Source organism: Bombus vosnesenskii, unplaced genomic scaffold (assembly GCF_011952255.1).
Source record: "Bombus vosnesenskii isolate JDL3184/JDL3185 unplaced genomic scaffold, Bvos_JDL3184-5_v1.1 scf7180000013991, whole genome shotgun sequence".
Taxonomy (NCBI): Eukaryota; Metazoa; Arthropoda; class Insecta; order Hymenoptera; family Apidae; genus Bombus; species Bombus vosnesenskii.
The window spans coordinates 230,864-253,230 of record NW_022883317.1 but is presented as its reverse complement, the minus strand read 5'-3'; the positions used below and the strand labels follow the sequence as shown (position 1 = coordinate 253,230).

Genomic DNA, 22,367 nt, shown 5'->3' with positions numbered 1-22,367 from the left:
GAACAAAAACGTTGCCCAGGATAAACCTGGGTTATTGTTTCGACTTAATATAATTCCACGGTGATACCTCTCTTGGTGTCGATTATTGTGTATATGTCAGAAAATTTATATCGCGAGGTCGAAAAATGGCCGTCGCGTCCTTTCCATTTCATTTGTGCGGACCAACTATATGTATATACAGGAAATATTGGAAAAGAAATGGGAACTAGAATTATAAGTTATATGTTTATTAATGAAACTACACCTGTTTATATACAATATGTATATATATATACATATGTGTACACATATACAGTGTTATATAGTGTACACATTCACAGTGTGTATCTGTTTCGAAGCAGAAACAATCCATCTATCAATATAATTACAGAATGTTAATTCGTGGTCAGCTTCAAGAACATATTTACTAATAATTTTGAGCTTGCATGGACAACTGGAATGAAGACATGTTCTTTAATTAATATACTTGCGTATTCTGTCTGAAGTCGAGGAAAAATTGATCAGCCACTTTCGCGGTTCTCCGATCGATCGAGGTTCGCATAGTCGTCGCGAATCTCCTTCTCGACGAAATGACGCCAACGATATTTACTTTCGTTTGCCTTTCTAAGGTTTGAGGCTTGGCTAATTCGTACATCGATTTGTCATGTGTTGAGACAGATTTGATAGGATCAAAAACGGTAAGCGTTACCAGATTAGATAGTCAATGATAGGGTAGGAGTTCTTCTTTTAATAGCTGTCATCATTGTGATTGCGTTGTTCGCTGTCATCGATGGGTGCGATTCTTTCAGCGTATGTAGTAGCTTACTTACGTAATCCAACTGTTAGTACGTTGGGCCGCTTGCTCATGGTGATTCATCTTTTGTATCGTCTGAGATTTTTGCGATTTTCTTTATTCCTTTCAAGTTCACGCTGCATTCGCACTATGAATGAAATGGCTCGTTGTAACACACATCGTGTAATACACATATGTTAGGATTTCGGATACGCCACGAAATTCACTGCAACGCAATATTTCATAGACGCTCGCATAGGGACGAGATGATACAATCAAAGAGTGAGGAGCAAGGAGGATTGTTTAAAGTGGCATTACCGCGTGCCTCTCCTGCGAAAAAAAGAACACGCAAACATTGAACGTGACCTGGTTTACCTAGGCTATTCTTAGGTATAGCCATTCGTTTGAAACTCTGTATGCATATGTGTGCGTGCGCGCGCGCACGTATAAACGAATCGCAGAGAATAAAAAATAATATCAGCTGTTTCTGCATTTTCCAGTTTTTGATACAAGATCGTTGGTAATTATAGTGTTGTTAATTCGTCGTTGATTAAAAACTCGCGTTTAGTCTTGCGTTTAATCTTACATTTAATCTACACTTTGCGTCTCGACATCGAATACTCGAAGAACTCGTACATGAAACGAGTTTCTTCTTAATTAGTCAATTACTAACGGGAAAATGTCAGTACACCTTGTAAGATTAAATAATTCCGGCTGATTTGTCTTGAAAATTAAACTAGTTTTTGTTTCGACAAGATAGTCGATTGAGGTTAGGGAAAATTTCTTTGATGTTTCGTGATTCATGACGAAGAACGGTATATAGAAATGATTCTACGTCATTGATTTACCTTGAAATTTAAACGAATGCCTTTGTTTTTCACGACATAGTCGATTGAGGTTAGGAAGAATATTCATTGATCTCTCGCAACGAAGAATGGTATAAAGAGATGATTCATATATTGAAATTAATCGCTGACGGAATACTACGTTCACTTTTCTTTAACGAAATCATGTTCGAACAAGGTTTAACCGTAGTATTTCATTTACGTTCCAGAGCAATACGTTTTCGGGACAACGATGGATCGTGCAACGAGAATCGCGTGGATCATTTAAGGTACGAAATCGATATCATAGGAAGAAGTTAAAGTTAGCGGCAGAGCTAGTCACCGCTGGACCAGGCTAACTTCCGTTTGCTCGCACGCACATTTTTGTATACTAGGTGTATCATTAGGTTATTAGATCACCTCGCAACCAATTGAATACAGTGTTGTCTAAGAGCGTTATGCTTGTCATAATGTATTTTAAGTAGAAAATTATGGATAAATTGAACTGCAGTGTTTTTATTCTTTATAATTGTCGTAGTTATATATAATAGGATATTACGATGCGATTGAATGAATTTTTAAAAGTCAGCATGTTATTTAATGCTAGCTTCAGATTATTTAATTTTTGCATTATAGATTAAGTCAAGAATATTCTTTTAAAATAACAGAAAAGCTTAGAACGCTAGTGCAATAATAAATCTATATAGTAACATATATAGTAAAGAATAAAATATATAGTATTGTTACATCTTTTAGTAGGTAATTTAATCCTTTCGTTTAATCTTTGAATCATTTCCGGTCCAATCGTGTCTTTCTATTCTTATCAAAGAAAATTATGACAGAATCATCTTTAATATCCATAGTGTCTAGCTTGAATTTTACGTTGAAAATTTTCTTAAAACATTGAAAGTTGTTTTGCTTCTGGCCTACTCGAACGAAAGTGAGGTTAGAAAAAAAGAATTAAGGTTAAGTTTATAGTTGGCTGAATTTATAGAAAGGCTATAACGAGCGCTGCTTCTGATTATTAATTCATCATTAATTTGTACACCTTGTGTTAATCGAAATGCCGATAGTATACATCGACGAAAGTATCCAAATATTTATAAACGGTAGCGTTGTGTGTCACAGATCACAGGACGAAAATTTCAAACACGAGATATTATTAGAATTAGCTTCCTCTTGTTGAAAGTTTGTTGCTCGTGCTTCCACTTCCTCTATTTCGTTTTATATTTCGAATACAACCTGCTGATATAGAATTCAATTTTAGTTCAATTCCTCAACTATAAATACGATACGTTTCGCTTATTATTCGACATTCGTAAACTTAAAATTCGGACAACGAACATGGACCGAATTTTTGTCAGGATAATTATCCAAATTAGCGATTGTCAGCTATGGGCTTACGGACACTGATGAAATACTTGAAGTACTTGATACTAGTTGGATGCTGCTTGTGTGATATGCACTGCAAAAATTTACTGCGTATGTTTAAATTCTTACATGCGAAACATATTTTTTGGTATTACTGAAATTTAAATCCCTTGTGGTTAAACAAACATACTTTACTTGTACTCACTCACGTCAACATTTTTTAATGTTCTAGATTCTAGCTTATCAAAAAGAATCGTAAAAGATTCTGGAATTTATTAGTCTACTACACTATAAATTCAGTTTTTAAGTGAAACGTTTGAAAGGTTTCCTGGAAAAAATAAACGTTTTGCTTCGTAGAAATTCACAAGTGATTGATCCACGAAGAAATTCATTTTGATCTTAATCCTACATATGTATGAAAAGCACGACGTTGGAGACTCCCAACATACATATGTCATAGATCGTTAAATAATCCTTAAAAAATTCTCTAGCCTTAGTGTTACTTCTGTTCGAGCATCATCGAAATGGAATTGGCAGAATGCGTTGCTAGCTTGTCAACAATTCCTTAACGATGCATACTCGCGAGATACCTACGATAAAATTTCAAGATCTTTTGCATGTTACATACATAAAAAGTTTTTACAAGTATTCAAATACTTTCGATATATATATCGAATATACACGGAGACGTATACACGGAGAGTTTATTCATCAAATGTACAAACATCTGTGCAATATATACATATATATATGTCTGTCAAAGTAATACGTGCGGATGGAAACGCTGTCTGTTTTGGTGCACCACAAACAAACGTCATAGATACACGCATCGAATCACGGTTCGAGCGTGCAGTCTGCAGGAATCTTCGGTACCCGCAGCGATAAACAAGCCAGGATACATGGAATCGAGTTCTGCTTACATTTAAATAAACCCGAGTGTGTATTTCCGCAGGCTAGCGTGTTAAGTTGACAAAAACTTAGGAATTGAGGGAAAGTTAATCTCATTTCATGTCCTAAAATGCTTCGAACGATTGCAAAAATTGCCAACGATCTTGCGCCGCTTCAACGATTTCTTCGATCGTATCTCTCGTTATTTGTTCGACGGAGAAACGGATCATAATGACACAAGATGGCCGGAGAAGAAAACAGTAACAGCCTCGTTTAGATTAGTCAAGTTGCTGCAGTTCGGATAACTTTGTTCTTCGATTCTCTTCAGCAATTCGAAAATCGATTTCACCAAGGTCCATAAAAGTTTTGCAGAGTAGTATTCGTTTAAAAATTTCGAGCTAGGTTTTCAATGGGATTGAAATATGGCCGACTCTGCGCGGACTACTCCGACGAGGAAAATTTTCGCATCGAAATTCAAGCAATTGAAGCTCGATTTCTCGTCTCAGTTCTATGTGCAGTATCTTAAAACATTGTAAATCTTTTGTCTTTGCCAAAATGCGGGGAAGATAGAAATATAAAAATTCGAGAATCTCGATAGCATTCAACGTACAACGTGGCGTTGATCGACAAAACAGTGAAACGCGGATGTAACGCCCCCCCCCCCCCTCTTTCTTCTATATAGATGTACAACATACATATACACCAACTTGGATGTAATGGAATATACAAGATGTGGGAACGCTGTGTCCTGCATTTCACACAGTCCCCCACCCTTTTATTCTATCCTCAAATGAAGTTACCATTTTTCGACAAACATTTTAGTTTATGGAAATGAGAACCTTCCTGGAAATGTTAATCACCACGGGTTCATTTGTATTATAGATTGTTCTTCGGTTGTAGATTTTCTATCTCCGTTGAATCTTACGTCAGTGACGATTTTAGCGTGCATGGATAATCATCGAAGAGCTACAACTAGGCAATAAAAAAGATAATACGAGCTTGGGCGGTACATTCCCACTCTGCATGCGATGAAGCAAGGTATGGGCGTAGACCAGCTGATTTTGCAAATTTCCATATGAATTTCCAAAACCACGATCTTTTGTTCGACTCTTTTGTCAGGTATATATAGGTAGTGATGGTGGAGAACGGTTATGACACAGATTTCTTAGAACAGTTATGAAACTTCATTCTGGATAACTCTTGCAAGGAATCGAAGTTTCTGTTTTCAACGGAATGGTATTTAACTTTCAATTCATTAGGTGTGCCTATGAAGATATGAGTTTGCACAAACATAAACATGCACAGTGTCTACCGATGAATTTAAATACACACTAAATATGTGATGCTATAGAGGTTTGGTCTTGAATAAGCAAACATGTTGTATATGTATACAATGACGTGATAAACTTGAATTTGTCCGATGATCCCTACTGTTTTTTGCCTGAAGGATTAACTCTGCTCCTTTCGTTGCCAGAGTTTGCCTTCGTACTTTCTCTATCGGTGCCTCTTACATAACGTTACGCTTCACCTATCTCACCGGTGCGGTGAGAGAATTAGCTGTAGCCTAAGCCATAAATAGAGAGCAGAATCTCGTTTGCAACGAACTTTGTAGAAAGTGATGGAATCGAATATTTTTTCCCACTCTACGTTGCTTTATCATTAAGCTGTGCACGTTTATACGAATTCAAATTTTTCTCATCATAGCTTACAAAAAAGTGGAACCTAAGCAGCAATTTGTTTTATTATAGTATAGCAAATGTAATGAAATATATAGAAATGTAAGGAAATACGTGGTGAAAAGGAGAACAGACATAAAACAAAGAAAGAATTACGCAAAGAAATCAGCTGTGATACGAGAGCAAGAGACAGTGTCAAAAATAGATATACAGGGTGGTTGGTAACTGGTGGTACAAGCGAAAAGGGGGTGATTCTACGCGAAAAAAGAAGTCGAAAATATAGAATAAAAAAATTTTTTTTTTAATTTTTCCATCGAGACAACGATCTACAGTGAGATCCGTTATAACGAGACGTGATAAAGTGCACACGTACCGAGCGAAAATTCAAAGTCGATTTTCTCGAAAACAAAGCCTCGAACGAAAAATTGTTATTCTATATTTTCGACTTCTTTTTTCGCGTAGAATCACCCCCATTCCGCTTGTATCGCCAGTTACCAACCACCCTGTATATATGTATGTATTTAGTAACAAGAAACAGGCAGATTCAGTTGTGCTTTGTATCTTAATTCTCAGAATTGTGTATGCATATTTACTACTATATATATATAGGTTATTTCTTTTTAGCTCTAACAATACTAATTTCATACTAGGTTTTAAGTTTACATGTGTGTTTGATACATTTATGCTAACGAGTAGAGAAACGTAGAGGAATAAGAATGTAAAAACCAAAAATCACCTTAAGGACCGAATGAGCAAATGAGGTATCGATAAATAAATACTTTGAATATTTCATATATTTTTGCATATTACGTGTATTCAAAATTGAATAGAAATATCAAGCTTTGATCTGATTACACCACGCGTCTAGATATTCATACACGGTAATGGTACATGTGAACGCCTGCGTAAACATTTCGCTTTTCTATAGTTTACATTTAACGTTGCATGCGTTGATTGTGTAAGGTTCTCGTAATTACACCAGATTCGCTTCTGTCTTGAAGCATCGTAAAATTCCTCGTACGAAAAGCAATTATTCACGGTGGTTGGATACAGGCAGATAGATCTCCGATTCTTTTATCGAAATTATAAAATAGAAATCACTATACATATGTATGAACATAGTTGTAAGGTAGTATATATACACATACAGTATAGAATAGTAAAGTCGATATAGTCGCATTATTCTCTTCTTCTAAATAATAAGACCATTTTATTTGCATATTTAAAAGAAAACAACAATGCTTCAGTTTAATAGATAAATACGCTAGTAACAGTAATTTAATGGATAAACGTATTAGTCAAGTGAAATAATATTGAAATTTATTTGTCATTATATAATCCTATTAATATTATATATTAATAAAAAAAAATGGCCATTCGTAATTTTATATGATAATATTATAGTAGAATGTTTTAATATCTCTACGTCTATTGTATTTCCATATCGATTATTCGAATAAACAAAGTTTCTGCGCAACGATATTACTATCGTACGAAATCGTCTGATTCCTGGTTGTCATGGGTGCAGCAGAGAAATGGAATCTGAATTCGATCGTGACACGGATCTCAGGGCATTGGAATCGAAACATCTTTGACACCTCTGATACATGTTTCAGAAGTACGAAGCGAGTTCAGCTAAGATAGTTATGCCTATAGCTATACCCTATGGCTATACCTATGGCTATGCATATAGGGCGAACGGTGCCATCTCGTTGCCGCTTCCACGCTGATAAAATCGATTTACGTACACAGGTACACGGGCGCCGATATTATATAATCTGTGTGTAACTACAATGTGTACGTTGGAAGGAAAGGTAGAAGGAATCGGTTGCATCGCAGAACGAGAAGCGCTCGTTCCAGGCAGATATCGATTTCCGACAGCGGCGGCTTCTCTGGTCAGAGAATTTGAACCGTTTCTCTCGGTTATTCGGTCCGCCGATTTAGCATGCAAAACGTGTTTTCGCGTGACAGCCTCCACTGGATTACCATCGGATATAGGGCGACGATATCGAGAGATTTTATTCGTTTGCCGCTTCTACATCCACTGGTTATCGCGTGTTGCCATATTCGTCACGCTTCCATAATCAGTTACTTTTAAATATTGATATACCTACCGATCTTCCAAAAGGATAATTGGAACATTAATGTTGTGTTTTCTGTTTTTTACAACGCTACTCGATAAACATTTGGAATGGATGGTTGCTTGTAAACTAATTGACAGCAGTACACTTTATTAAGAGCAGTATAACGAATAAAGAGAGAATGACACTAATTTGAGAAACATCCATTGCAACAACAATGGAGGCATATCACGAGGATTAAGTTCTCACTTTTCCTTTGTTCTAATCGCCGCTAATCTAATTCTCGTTTATTTCAATTTTCCATCTTCTCTTGGTGTCTTTCTTTCGGTTTTAAAATTTCATTAAATCCATATAGTTACGTAATGTGTTTCAGATACAGAGAAACTGATTAGGATCGAATGGAAAAGAAAATATCCATTTTGATATTAGGATGAAGCATACAGTAGGGTTTTTATGCGAAGCAGAAATAAGATAGTATCGCAGTCGAGAAGGGAGAGAACAATCCATTAAGCGTGTCGTGTCATATTATTCACATTATTCATATTACTCGCATTATTCGGTGAAAATCTGCGTACCCTAATTACGGTATTTATGAGACCGCTGTGAAAGCTTTATTATGAGTTACTCCAAGAAACAACTACCCAAGCGTTGTGCTTTCAAGTAAAAACGATCTAATTCATTGTTTACGGCCGTAGAAAGCGTCGAAGAAATTTACATTTACCTGTTATTACTCTATCAAAATTATGTAAACGACTGTATTTTCTAGTAAGTAAATTTAATTATCACAGGGTTAACAAATCTTTTCGCTCCACTCGGCGATTTATCGCTACAATCAGTAAGTCGAATAATACATTTTAAAATGTGAAAAGAAAGAAGATAACTGTAGATAAAGTGTCCATCTAAATTAAGTTGTGTGTATTTATTGTTTGATTTATAGTAGACATCTTATTATCTTGTACAGAAATTTTCAATGACTTTCATCTCTTAGTTTATGAGCTGTCGAATATACATGTACGCGGAGGAACGACTTTATGCACTTGCATCTTATTGGCATGGACAATTTTGTCTGATCCGACAATAATCCCATCCGGTGAAATCGAAAATTGATTGAAAGCTGCGATTGATGTAAGCAGCCAATTGAATTCTTCCCCTGCGTGATTTGCCCTGGCAAAACATTTTGAACGCGTCGCTTAGCAAGAGGCTTAGTTCAGCGAACGTGCCTGGGAGAACTTGGCTGTACTACCAACGTTCCTAACGTGTGATCAAAACAAACACGTCGAAAAGAACAAGCTGATCTCGCTATCGTGTTTATCTACGATTTGTTGATTTAACGCCTCCTGGACGAGCTAATCAGCGTGTAAAAGCAGGGCGCATGATTTGCATTGTAAATTTCCGCTACAAATAACGATATCTCTGTAAAGGTTAATCACGACACAAAGCATTAGAAAGAGGGAATGCGCGAAGGGGTTAAACGTTGGCGATGCGACGAAAAGTGCAAGGTTAGGTTGTGTCGACGAACAGACGGATACACACGCGGCTGGATGGACGGATAGATGGATGGGTAGGGACGAGCATACTGCTTCGAGGTTGGTCTCGTGAAATATGCAAGCTGCAATCACGTCTCTTGAATAGAAAAGGTCAGGAACAAGAGAGAAGGAGAAGGAGTAGTCGAGCAAGGGATGGATGGAGGAACTAGAGGAAGGGAGCAGACAGAACAGAAGGGAAGTGGAGGGTGCAGGGCGGAGAAGGAGAGAAAGAGAGAAGTTGCGAAGTGAAACGCTCAAAGGGTGGTGGGGAGAAGTGGGAAGAATGGCGGAGGGAGACCGGGGGATGGATGATAGCAACGTCGAGAGTAGAAGTAGAATCGTGGGCCGAGACAGATACTACTGGCAGGAAGAAAAGGGTCCTGAGAGAGGAGACGAAAGAGAGAAGGAGACCACAGGCCGAAAAAGAGAAGAGGAAAAAGCTGTGCCTACCCTCCGCGCGTTTTGAAGAGCACCACCGGTCGTAATACTGCTGAAACTGCGAGACCCTCTTGCACTCGTTCTGCCGCGTTTGCAAAAAATTTTCATAACTAACCGATCTATCGTTCCGAATCTCTGCTTCCCCTTTCGTTCTTTTCGCCATTGTATAGGATATTTGTATATCATAATATACGGTTACTGCCATTAACGTTCCAATTAACGTCCGATTAGCGACACTACGTATCATCCCCCTGTTTGTTGTTTTGCGTATAAGGGTGCCCTCGTGTAATCGATAATATCGTCGATATTTCAAGATTTTCAATGTTGACGATATTGTAGGAGAGAGTACACGTTGATCACTTTAGTCGAGAACCTTGGAATATTGACGACGTACATGGTATGCCAGCTTTATCCGGCCTAACGTCGTCATTTATATTTTGTAAGAGAAGATAAGGGAAAAAGTGTATAATAAACGTACGCCATTGATGGAGTAGATTAAACAGATGTTTAATTTATAACATGCAGAATCTCACTTTCTCGTCTCTGTACATAACCGGTAAAATACGGAACTGTAATTTCTAGGAACAATCGTGTCTTATCTGGCTTCCGTTTCTTTCGCTCGAAACTACACGAGATCGACGAAAATTCACAGAACTGTTGTTTGTTCCAGGTCGGGGGCGATCAATGCCCGATGGCGTGGACTGGAACGCAACGCTGGAGAAATCCTGCTCCAGAGTAAGTAGAACTCTTTGTAAGACAAATGGCCGGGAATAAAGATGAAAACTTGTTTCGTGCGGCTTTTACTTTCCTTCATATTCGATAAATCAATCGCGATATTCGGATCGCCGTAACTCGAGCCTTTGTAATAATAATTTGAGAAAGCCTTCGTCTATCCAGCCTTTATTCTTCTTTCTTTAAGGTATACAGGGTGTCTCAGCTAAACGAGATCATCCAAATATCCGCCTTATGTACAAAGTTGTTAAAACACTGATGTTTGAAAATCGATGCGAAGAAATATTTCGTTTTATTTTTTCAAGAAAAATTTAATCTCCGCCTCGAATAAAAGTAATGTCCAAAATGCAGTACAGCCTAATGCGAAGTTGTCGTTCTTTGTATTTTCGAATTGTTCGCGCGCTGGCGTGCGCCCGTAGAAAGTACAGACAGCCAAGAAATTTCTTTCCGGAGAGAGAATCTCAGATACGCGCGAGGAATATGACTTTCGAATCTCAGAGTGTTTTACTTTTGCCAGATATCATCGTCACGGTGCAGATACCTTAAAAAAATCAATGATTTTAAACGAGGCACGTGTAGGACAAATTTCAAACTATTAGTCGTCGTACAAAGTTTTTTGAGTGATTTTTGTTCGTTAAATTTCTTACTCGAGAAGTTCGAGGAAGCAGTCACATTTTAGCTTTTCCCGTGAGATTCCAGTTACTGAAGTTGCTCTCTGTCGTTTCACGTTGTCAATCGAGTCGAAGAAAAAGAGTGGAAGAAAAAGAGGAAAGGAGTCAAAGTATCGGCTTGACATCGACATTGGCCTTCGATCGATTCGAAACGCGGAAAGAAATCTGGATGGCAAAGCGGCACGAGCAGTAATAGGCGAGTTCTTTCGACTGCGAAATCGATATGTATACTCGGTACTCTCGGCCACTCTACCTTTCAGACTCGATGAACAAGGCAGAAGGTTTCAGCCTTGTCAGACTTCGAGCTCGAGCATCTTTTGTCAGAGACAGTCTCGATTGGATGCTCCGTCGTGATTCTAATTATGAATAATCGAGAAGCCCGCCTAGGGAAATTTACGTCGTAAGCGTTATTTTGCCTCGCAATTAATTGGCAACTTGTCACGTTATTGATTTTCTAAGAAACAAAAAATAACGAAATTTCGTTTTTCATCCAGCTTATTCTTACTGCATCGATTATCTGGCCTCTGTTATCGCTAGACCGTGCATGTTTACGCAATCAGACGCAGGAAATGTAAAGATGCAGGAATATATCGCAGAAGATATGCAAAGTAAATAATTCACTAGAATTGACTTCTCCATGGGCAAAACAGATCCCTACTTTGATTCTATTTATCTACGTTTTCGAATCTATGAGATCGCGATAATTATGATGGAGGAACGCGATGCTTCTGCGTGAAATAAACTAAAAGAAAAGGAACTGCCAAGATTTCACTTCCAGTGACACGTATAAGGAGAATAAAAGGCGAAACAGGAAATAATAGTAACAAGCGATCCCATTCACGCAAATCATACATACGTAGGAAAGAACTGCTTGTTAATCTCTGAACAGATTACATCGTAATGCATTTTTCAGGGAAAAGAAATTTAACGTAAGAAAAGAAAGTGGAGAGAAGAAACGGGAGGAGAATCTCGTTAGTTTCACGGAATGTTAGATTACAGCGTATTTCGAGGGAAAAAGGTTTTAACCTAGAAGAGAGGAAGGAGAATAACGTGGTGGAAGAGTGGAGGGTGTGTTTGTCTTTTCGCAATTCTATTGATAGACGGCGCCACCGCGCGGATTAATTATCAGTTATTGCTGCTGGCGCTGGTTGCGGAGAAGAAGCGAAAACGAGAATGGAAACGGGATGGAGAATAGCAAGCGAGTACGAGGAACAGAGTGAAGGAGAGTAGCTGTATCGGCAGCAGACCAATTAACTACTTATAGGGCAGCTTTCATCGACTCGACAATCGGCCGGATCGATTCGGGGTGAATAACTTTTCTAGTCGCGTTCTACGTACTGATATTGCGTAGCATCTATGACCGAGATGGATACGTATCCGCTCGTTAGGCTCCTTTCATAGCCGGTCAGTTACCGTTGTAAGTCGGTCTTGCAAATCGGCTCTGCCATTTATCGATCCGCGAAAGGTATTCTCCAGCTCGGTGAATAAATAGACAAACAACAAGGAGGAAGGAAGGGCGCAGGCAGAAGAGAAGATGATAATACAATGAGAAAACGAGCGAAGAAGATGCCAGAGGTTAAAAAAAAAAAAAAAGAGTAGTCTTTGATTCGAAACCGAACGGGGAAATTCTATCTATCGACTGGAACGAATGTATTCTCGTAAAGAAAAAAAAAAAAAAAAAAAGAAAAGAAAGAAGAAAAAAGAACGATGCTTCGGTATTGATATCATTTGCTTTGTTCTTATATTATAATAGGTAACGGTGGATAATTGCACTCTCGAATCGAATCGTTTAAGAATACAGACAGCGAGATATAATATCTCGGATCAATGAAAGATCTCGAATTCCTTAATACATCACATTATATTGAGTATTGAATGTTATTTTTAAATCGAAACCACTTATCTCGCAGGTTTTATTAACTGAATCCGTAGGAAATAGAAGGCAGCGTGTACAGAGCGTGCAACGACCTTTCCAAGTGTATGTGTATATGTACTTACGTTAGGTAGAGCCGATGTCACTTTATTCGATAATTGACAGCACTGAAAATCCTGTCAGACACCAGCAATTGCATTATCTTGGAAAGCTTCACAGTTAATGTTACGTCCATCCTCGGAACTCGTATATCCTTCTCACCACCGTATACGGTAATTATAGGCATAGACGGCGGCTCTCCGAGGACCAGCGAACCCGCGACGTTTCGTCTTTGAAATTAATAGCATCAACATAAGAACGGTTCTATACGTTTCAACGTCACATCTCTATAATCTATAATCAATCTGCAATTTACAATCTTATATACAGGAAGCCGAATTAATATTCGGTCATTTCATGAGATTTCACGTGATTATTTAGCTTTATCTTTAGGAAAGAATTTAACTTTATCGCGTATTTATTATTTTGGAAAAGCATGGACGTTAGGCTAAAGAGCAGAATAAGATACAATGTTATTCGATTATACAAATAGCACGAAATATGATTGAGTGTTCGGCGGGTTAACATATTGCATGACAAAAAAGGTATAAGCGTAAGGAAAAGGTAATCTTCGAGACGAACCACAGGATAATCCGATGGAGAGTTTCACCAGTTAGGTCTGAATGCGATTAAGTCATTAGCCAACGCGTTAACGTCGTTTGCTTGGTTGCCGGAAGGGCTGCTTACGATCTTATTACATCCGACGAATTAATTGAAAGTTATTTCGCCCGAGAAATATCGATCTCGATCCTGCATACATATATTGGGTTGGCAACTAAGTGATTGCGGATTTTATCATTAGGTGGTTCTTGAAATATGTATAATTTTCTGTGCTGGACTGGGTTAAATGTGTAGTAGAGATACTTGTATGTGAATATCAGTGTGTGGAAGTATGTGTCCGCAGCGTCTCGAAAACAAAGGAATGTAAACTGTTCAGTCGGTTAACAGTCGGGTATGGAAGAAGGTGCTGAGACGCGTGCAAGTGTGTATCGATGAATATATAAGGAATCGTTCATGAAATAAATATATCATTATTTTAATATTAATCCTCAGTATAAATTTAGTGTTCCTATAACATTATTTCGACTTCAAAGATCCACAATTTTCAACAGTGGTAATGGCAAATCCGCAATCGCTTAGTTGCCAACCCAATATGTAGCAGGTCAACTACGATGTAAAATTATCTTAAAGCATCGAGGTTCGATCAAGGATTTCGGTCGAGTCGATATTATACTTTGTTCCTCATCAAAAACTACGCAAAAAACGTTTCACCATCGAACCACGGGCAACTATCGTACAACACGATTTATGTGGTGCTTTGTTCCACTCTACCGCGTTTATATCGGGTGTCCTAGTAATCATGGTACAATTGTGAAATTGATTCTACGTGAGAAAGTAGATGGAAAGTATGGAAGAAAAATTGTAGTAATCTAATTTTAGTAATCTAGTTCTAGTAATGGTAATTCGACAATGGAGCGATTTCGTTTTAAGAGAGGCGGAGAGTGAATCGAAAATACAGATTACAATTTTTTCAAACGAAGCCAGGTTTCTGAAAAAGTTCAGTTTGAAAATTTGCCAAGTGTGCTAGTGCAAATTGGATACTAGTAGACAATAAACAGGGAGTTTCCTAGGTGCAAAAATAAGTGGAAAATGTAAAATAAATATTTCCCCTTGAAGGTTTCGTTTCCGGTTTTCGTTAAGAAAATAGAACGAATGTTTAGTCAAGAATTATTTCTTTAAACTGAATTTACTCGAACGCAAGGCTTCAAAGTAAAAGATACGTTATTCTATATTTCCCTATAATCCTTTTCGGATACCCGTTATATACAATTGCGATTACGAGCTATGACTATCTAGTCCCCGAGACAATACAGTAAATCAAATGTGTTGGTAATAGTAAGTAACCGACGCACATAACGGGCTAACGATTAATAATAAACCGAAGTATGACCGACACACCCATACCCCACCCATGCTTCTATACTCGCGAAGAACCGCACATCCATCGCGCATCCTTTTAATCGATCGATATGGCGATTTAGGTCGATGAACCCGATTCGCACTATCGTTCTACTCTATTAGTTTTCCGTCGGGTAGATTAAACTCGCGTCGGTATTGGTGACAAAACTCTGTGTATCGAGTTCACCTTGATAAATGAGAAGTTCAGTTTCCCCTAGATTCGATGTTTCTGTAGTGGCAACATTTGTAGTCGTACACAGGCTGACGAAAGTACTGGAACAGCTGTATGTGCAGACGCATTGTGTAACTATATTATCTGTGTTTTGAAATTTGAAACGTTTTGAAATTTCACGAGCACTGTTATGACACTCGACTATCGTGATTATATTGGTAAAGTTTGAAGCACATCTGAATATGTATACGTATAGAAGTTACAATATATTTAGTACAAGTATATATTTCGCAGCGATTACAATAGTATCCTGTGTTATTAAACTTGAATATTCAGTTTCAGCGAGTCCATATTTAACACTTACAACGTATAATACGCTTGAAATAACTTGGCCAGGTTATGCAGAAAATTACCAACCCTCGATTATCTGAAATTGAGCTTTGCTTTAGTTCGAGGATTTTAATTTAAAAAAGTAAGCTTCGTTTCTGTCGAGTATATTTCGTTTCTTATTTCTCTCGTTTTCTAATGTTTCCTTTTTTAACTTATTTAACTTAGCGAGCTTATTCGATAGTGATAACCAACACGACCAACGTCAAAGTGATTTGGAAGTGGTTTCTCCAAAATAATTGTAAACTCCTAAAATAGAATTATGGTTTGCTAATTTGGTAATTATATAACGTAAGAGTTGTTTTATGGGTTAGTTGTTATAGGGTCCATGATTAAATGTGTGTAACTAACATTTTGTCATTTTGACGATTGGTATGTTTCTTCTACATCTTCAGATGGGTTTCAGACATAAGAGGATCATGGTCGTCGTGTCTCGTTACGGAACTAATGAATTTTCCAAATCGTACGATTTACCTAATATATACACAGGAATATAAAAATCTTCTATGGTAAATATCCAAATGCTTTCGTCAGCCAATATACGTATATTCCTATTATTATATATTATATATTAATATATATGCTAATCTTTGATTCAGGAATAAAGGGATACATCAGGCTGATGCTAACGTGTTTTAACTACATGTACAGTGGCTCACGAAAGTATTCGAACGCTTGCACTTACAAATTTCAATTAATAAAATGAGGTGCACTAAACTAATTTGTTAAAACAATTTGGTATCTATAGTGATGGGAAAGTCTCGAGATTACATGAGTAAAATTTGAAAACGATTGAATAATATAGACAGGAGTTAGGATACGTTTATTAGAAACATTCATGACAAGTGTCTCACAAAAGTATTCTAACGCTGTAACACTGTTGATAGGTTTTCATCTTCCTTTGCATCGAATGTAAACATCATTGCTAAATGAAAATATTGGTACGTTCGCTTGATCTTAGGATATCGTTCCAGTAACAGTAACGTAAAAGTGTGCACAGTAGTATTTAAAATGAATATCAAAAAGTCTGGAAGAAAAGTGTGAAAGAGAAATAATATTCCGATTACATGTGGATGGCAAATCATATAACGAGATTGCCGGAATTGTGAACAGAAGTAAGTGAACGATACATTACAATATAAAAAAGTCAAAGAACGAGGGAACACTTGCAAACAAAGCTCGATAGATCGATCAAAGAAATTGACTGGAAGAGAGGAGAAAGTTATCATTGGCGAATTAAAAAAAAATCCTACTACATCCGCTCCTCAACTCGCAAGTATGGTAGCTGATATGTTTTATAAAGAAGTTCACCCGGAATTATGTCGACGAATCTTACGAAACAATGATTTTCATGGAGAGTACCGTGGAAGAAGCCATATGTTAATGCGGTAAATCATAAAAAAAGATTGACTTCTGCAAAAACCTATATTAATAAAGATAATTCTTTTTGGAACGGTCATCTTTTCGGACGAGTCAAAATTTAACATTTTTGGCTCGGGTGGTCAAAATTATGTGTGGAGAAAACCAAATACGGAATTGGAAATTCGTCATTTACATCAAACAGTGAAACACGAAGGTGGATCGGTCATGGTGTGGGGTGCATGGCTGCCGGTGGCACTGGAAATTTGATATTTATTGATGGAACACTTGATAAATATCAATATTTTAATATTTTAAAAAATAACCTTGAAGAAATTGCCCGTAAATTAGGATTATTGGAAGATTTCCACTTCCAACAAGATAATGATCCTAAACATACTGCTAGAAATGTGAAAGAATGGATCGTATATAACACACCACACGTGTTAATTACTTCACCGCAAAGTCCAGGCGTAAATCCTATTGAAAATTTATGGGCTGAAATCGGAAGAAGATGAAATAAATTTCAGATAATCTGAAAGCAAGTATTGAAGATAAAATTATAAAAATATGGAACTCCGTTGAGTGTAGTTTTTGCAAAATCATTGGTTTACAGTATGGTACGTCGATTGAGACACACTATTGCTGCTAAAGTTGGTCCAACAAAATATCGATATCAAATAATTGAATAATATATGTAGCGTTCAAATACTTTTGTCAGTCGCTTACAATCCTTTTCAAATTTTACTGATATAATCTTAAGACTTCCATCTTCCTACTGACATCTGCTTGTCTAAGCAAATTACTTTAATGTACATTATTTCGGCCATTCAAGTGTGCATATGCAAGCGTTCGAATACTTTCGTGAGCCACTGTATATAGGTTAATCTTTGATGCAGGAATAAAGGGATACATCAGGCTTATTCTACGTGTTTTGATTACATGTATCCGTACATATATTGTTTAGCTTTGTCACGCGTGTCGTTAAGGCGGTTAGGTAACAAGATACGTGCTTATCAAGTAATCATCCGTATCGTAAGTACACGTGTATCTACATACGTACGTGCGTAGATACAGTGTGATTCAGAAATACGCGGACGCTTGCTTATTTGCGATAGAATGTACAGTAGAATTTATTGCAACGGAATTTTGCTTAAACTGCATGATTAAACCGAAATTGGGTTAGCAAAAGAAGAAAATTCCAGTCATACTGAAGGGTCTCGCGATTTCGTCTCCTTCGATCAACCGTGAAGTTTTTTTTAAAATTTTTTTTTATTTAATATTTCACATTCACAATTTGTCTAATTTGGACATTTGGTAGAATTTTTTAGCTGTTTGATTATCATGTGGGTGGCTACCCCCAATGGGGTACCATCTTCGTGTTTGTTAGGATATATCCTTTGTGAGATCTGCTGGGTGTTTCCTTTTTAGTCTTCTTTCTATGGTTGTGTTGATCGTTTCCGCTGCCAGCCGGTTCGGGTGCGTTGCTATTTTTTCTCTGTACCTTCTGCTAATCTCTTCCTTGACCGATGGTATTCCAAGGTCTTTTCGTATGTCCTCGTTTCTAACGTACCATGGGGTGTTTACAATTGAGCTAAGAATTTTAGCTTGGATTGTCTCTATTTTGCTTATATGGCTCATTGCTGCTGTTCCCCAAAGTGGTATTCCGTACGTCCAAATTGGTTTTATGATCGTTTTGTATATTTTTAGTTTGTTTTCTATGCTTAGTTTGGATCTTCGACTTGTTAACCAATACATTTGTCTCCTTGCTATCTGTATTTTGTCTATTATAGATTTAATATGCTGTTTCCATGTGAATCGCGTATCTAAGTAGAGTCCTAGGTATTTGACTTGCCTTGTTTGTATTATGTGCGTGCCGTTCAATGCAATGTTTGGTGGTATCTGTTTTCGCAGTGTGAATGTAATGTGGTTGCATTTATCGGGGTTTGCCTTAATTTGTTTAACTTGAAGCCACTTTTCTATATTTGTGATATGTTCTTGTAGTAATGTGACTGCTGTTGCAGGGTCAGTGTGCCTGACTAGTACCGCTGTGTCGTCCGCGAATGTCAATATCTTGCTATTAGTAGTTGTTGGTATGTTGGCCGTGTATAGTGTGTATAGAATTGGTCCTAAGACGCTTTCTTGCGGAACCCCTGCTTTGATGTCTTTAACTTCAGAGTATGTGTCTTTAATTTTTACCACGAAGGTTCTGCTGCTTAAATAAGATTTAATTAAATGGTATATCTGCTCCGGGAATTGTTTTCTGACTGATTGAGGTAGACTTTCGTGGTTTATTTTGTCAAATGCCTTCTCGATGTTCATAAACCGTGAAGTTAACGCGTTAATTCGTCGTTATGATATGGTTGCTAAAAAATTAACCAAAATGTCCAAATACTTTTGAACGCTCCTGTTCCCTATGTATATAGTACATACGTACGTACTCCATGGACGTCCATACTGCGTAGATAGGTGCGCGACACAGGACATGCGTATCGACCACTGACCCATATTCGAAAACGGCTGCGCGCCACTCGATACTCATCGATTCGCTGAATTACCTAAATGAAACAACACGCGGCGGAACAACCGACTCTCCGTTTCCTCTCCGCTTGCTTCTCCTTCCACTTCGTCATTCCTTTCTGTTCATAATCGTAGCATTAGAACGCTTTCAAATTATTGCAAATATACAGTGTCTGGCGAAAGCATCCGAACACATGCGAACTAGCGTCCTTTGGTCAGATTAAGCGGTTGTGGCAACTATGCCAAATACGCATACGCAAATACAGAAGTTCAAACGGGAACCAACTTCACAAGACAAAGTTACACTGAGCGGAAATAAAAGAGAAGCGTCTCTTATAATGCACCTGATATATTCGTAAAAAAATTCTCTTCCAAATGTCTCGATACTTTACTGAAGAACTGCGTGCGCGATACTATGTAACAACCTCCGTACACGATAAAAGCAATATCCTTTATCGTTTCTCGGAGCGATAAGCAGAGGAGGAAGATGATGAAAGACGTTTTGCAAGCAGAAACTCTGGTCGGTGACAGTCAGATTTCTCTGTGTACTCCTTCTGTTCGTTTTAGTCCCTCGGTTCGCGTTGCCTCGTGCAATTTCCACAAGCCATTCGAGCCGCACGCGTAGCAACAAGCGGAAAAGGTAAAATAATTTTCCTTCGGTTGCATCCACTCGAATAAACGGAATGGAGGCAAGCACGATTAAACGATGCAGCAGGAACATTGATTCGTGAGAAAGGTTAATGACACGGGGACACGCGCCAGGCTGAATTTACATCGGCGAAGTTGAATGTCGTTTCGATGGGAACAGGGACGATTGCCACCTAACTGGCTGCGTAAACAATTCTAATTGGAAGGTAATCCAGCAACGAGTTCCATTCGTAGATCGAGCTGCTTTTTCCATGAAATTCCTGACAATCGTTCGGGAAAGAGATGCAGTGGGCTAGGATAAAGAGAAGCGACTCGTTTACCGAATATCTCATTCGGCTTTTCGCTAATTTCTCTGTTTGCGAAAACAATTTCATCGTTAGAAAGCTGATTAGAGAGAATTTGCTCTAGCACCGTCTAGTACCGTTGCTAATTGGCGAACGAGTTCCAATCGAATCGTTGAATTGGTTTCCACCTTTTGTGAAAGAGTGTTGATTAGAACGAATTGTAGAGCGAGTTTTAAATCAATAAAAATGTACTCGTTATCTCTCCCTCCTGTGATCTTCGTATGCGACGTACTCCGGTGGAAAGAGATTGACGCGCGTAAACGACATTTCCAGATAAACGCGTTTAAAGTTACGCGCCCCATAACGCGTTTATCCGTTTTCTTTTCAGCTGTGTTACGTATTTCATTTGAGCTTGATGAGAGTATCTACACAACACGTGTGGTTCATGTTCCATTTTTCAGCAACGAAGCTTGCGCATACAACCGATTAAAGGTGTATCGTAATTTGCATTAACGTAACACGTCGTTGCCTATTTTCATTATGAATATTCATTATCGTACATGAAAGTTTCAACACTTTACTGACCGATAGCCGATTAATCGGTTTTTTGTCGCCGACGCTTACCGATCGATAGCCGATTAATCGGCTTTTTGTCGCCGACGCTTACCGACCGATAGCCTATTAATCGGCTTTTTATCGCCGACAATCTTTCTCATTATTTGAACAGTAATTTGTTATTTAGTACTAAGGTACCTCGCTCAGTTGCGTCAGTTGCGTTGCTTCGTAAGCCCCCACAATTTTATGCCAATTTGAAAAACTTACCGTTCGCGATGAACGAAAAGAATGGTATCGGAGAGTCTAAACCGAAACAGAGCCAGCGCCAGGGAGAATCTGCGCCTGAACTGCCGGTCGGACGCGCGTATACTGTTGAACCGCTATCGGTCGGTAAAGTGTCGAGTATCGTAGAAAATTGGGTTTGCTATCGTTGCAAACAGCGTACCTTTGTTTATAAAACATGAAGGTGAAAGGGTGAAAATCGATTTTTTCGCAACTTTAATTTTTCTACTAGAACACGTCACGTATTAATTCTGGATCCGCAGTATTTTCATTTAATAAGAACGTGGACAGCTGTGATACGGAAGACAATTTATCTTTCATACAAATAATAGGTACGTTTGAGTGAAATATTAATCTCGAACGAGATTACGGAGCGGTTAATCATAGTCGCAATTACCACCAGAGCAACGGTTGTCCGTGAAAGTTGTTTAGGTAGTTTGACGTAGCTTTTTCTGTGGTATACATACGCTCTAATACGAGCACGTATGAAGTTGATGTGCAAAAAGTTGGAATCAACTCATACGGTTATATGTTATTTTTATCTCAAACGAATTACGTTAAATACAAATTTCAAACGTGTACGTGTATATGAGCATTTCAGTGGATTTTTATTAATAACACTCTGATTACTACTAAGAATATATGAATTAATGGCTCGATGACTGGATAAATGATTAGAAACGATACTTGTAATATTCTCTTTTGCATTAGTAGATGTTTTGCATATCCAGTGAAATGTTAACTATTTATTTGCAATTTTATCAATGGCATATTAAAATTAAATGCGTGACTTATCCGAGTATTAAATGGTTTTAAATGTTATAGTTGAAATAAATCACGATAATATTACGATCTAAAATTTTCAAGATTCTCTTCGGTAATTGTAATTGTTCCATTCGATTCGTTTCACTTCATCGACGGAAATAATTTCAAATCCAACGTAAACCGAACGAAGCGAAAAAGTAGGAAAACCAGTTTTACGAATGCCTCGAAAAGTAAAGCCGAGCGACGGTAACACGTTTCGAGGAAATATTGTTCAACAAAATATTCTGCTTTATAACATGTTCGAAGGTCATTGAAATCAACGAAGCGTGCCCTTCTCTATGTTATCTACAGCTCGTTACGCAGACAAATCGGCTACAAAGAAATCTTGAAACGAAAAACGGCTCTGTAATACTCGACGCTTATAGATGCCAATCTTCTTATCGCATATTAATTTTTAAAAACAAATTTTCTCCTGTCGTGATATT

The 22,367-nt window shown here is 37.8% G+C and overlaps 1 protein-coding gene and 2 long non-coding RNA genes across 10 annotated transcripts in view; 2 read left to right on the top strand and 1 right to left on the bottom strand.

The window, feature by feature from the left end:
• LOC117239425 overlaps positions 1 to 22,367 on the top strand; it is a 55,269-nt gene that overhangs the window by 540 nt on the left and 32,362 nt on the right. For 6 of the 8 annotated variants that reach the window (XR_004494442.1, XM_033504967.1, XM_033504969.1 and 3 more), the window contains exons 1-3: positions 1,691 to 1,709; positions 1,827 to 1,886; positions 10,247 to 10,311. Coding sequence is in view for 7 of the 8 variants with exons in the window: in XM_033504967.1 (XP_033360858.1) it covers positions 1,707 to 1,709; positions 1,827 to 1,886; positions 10,247 to 10,311 (128 nt within the window). In the remaining variant the exon portion in view is untranslated. Of the gene's footprint in view, positions 1 to 1,690; positions 1,710 to 1,826; positions 1,887 to 10,246; positions 10,312 to 22,367 lie in introns of those variants that run through there. The other 2 variants (XM_033504970.1, XM_033504971.1) reach the window with 2 other exon arrangements.
• LOC117239434 lies at positions 212 to 2,033 on the bottom strand. Its single transcript, XR_004494443.1, has 2 exons — positions 1,621 to 2,033; positions 212 to 1,102 (listed from the first exon to the last, which is right to left on the bottom strand). It is a non-coding gene; the product is annotated as an uncharacterized LOC117239434 (long non-coding RNA).
• LOC117239436 lies at positions 10,434 to 12,572 on the top strand. Its single transcript, XR_004494445.1, has 2 exons — positions 10,434 to 11,379; positions 11,474 to 12,572. It is a non-coding gene; the product is annotated as an uncharacterized LOC117239436 (long non-coding RNA).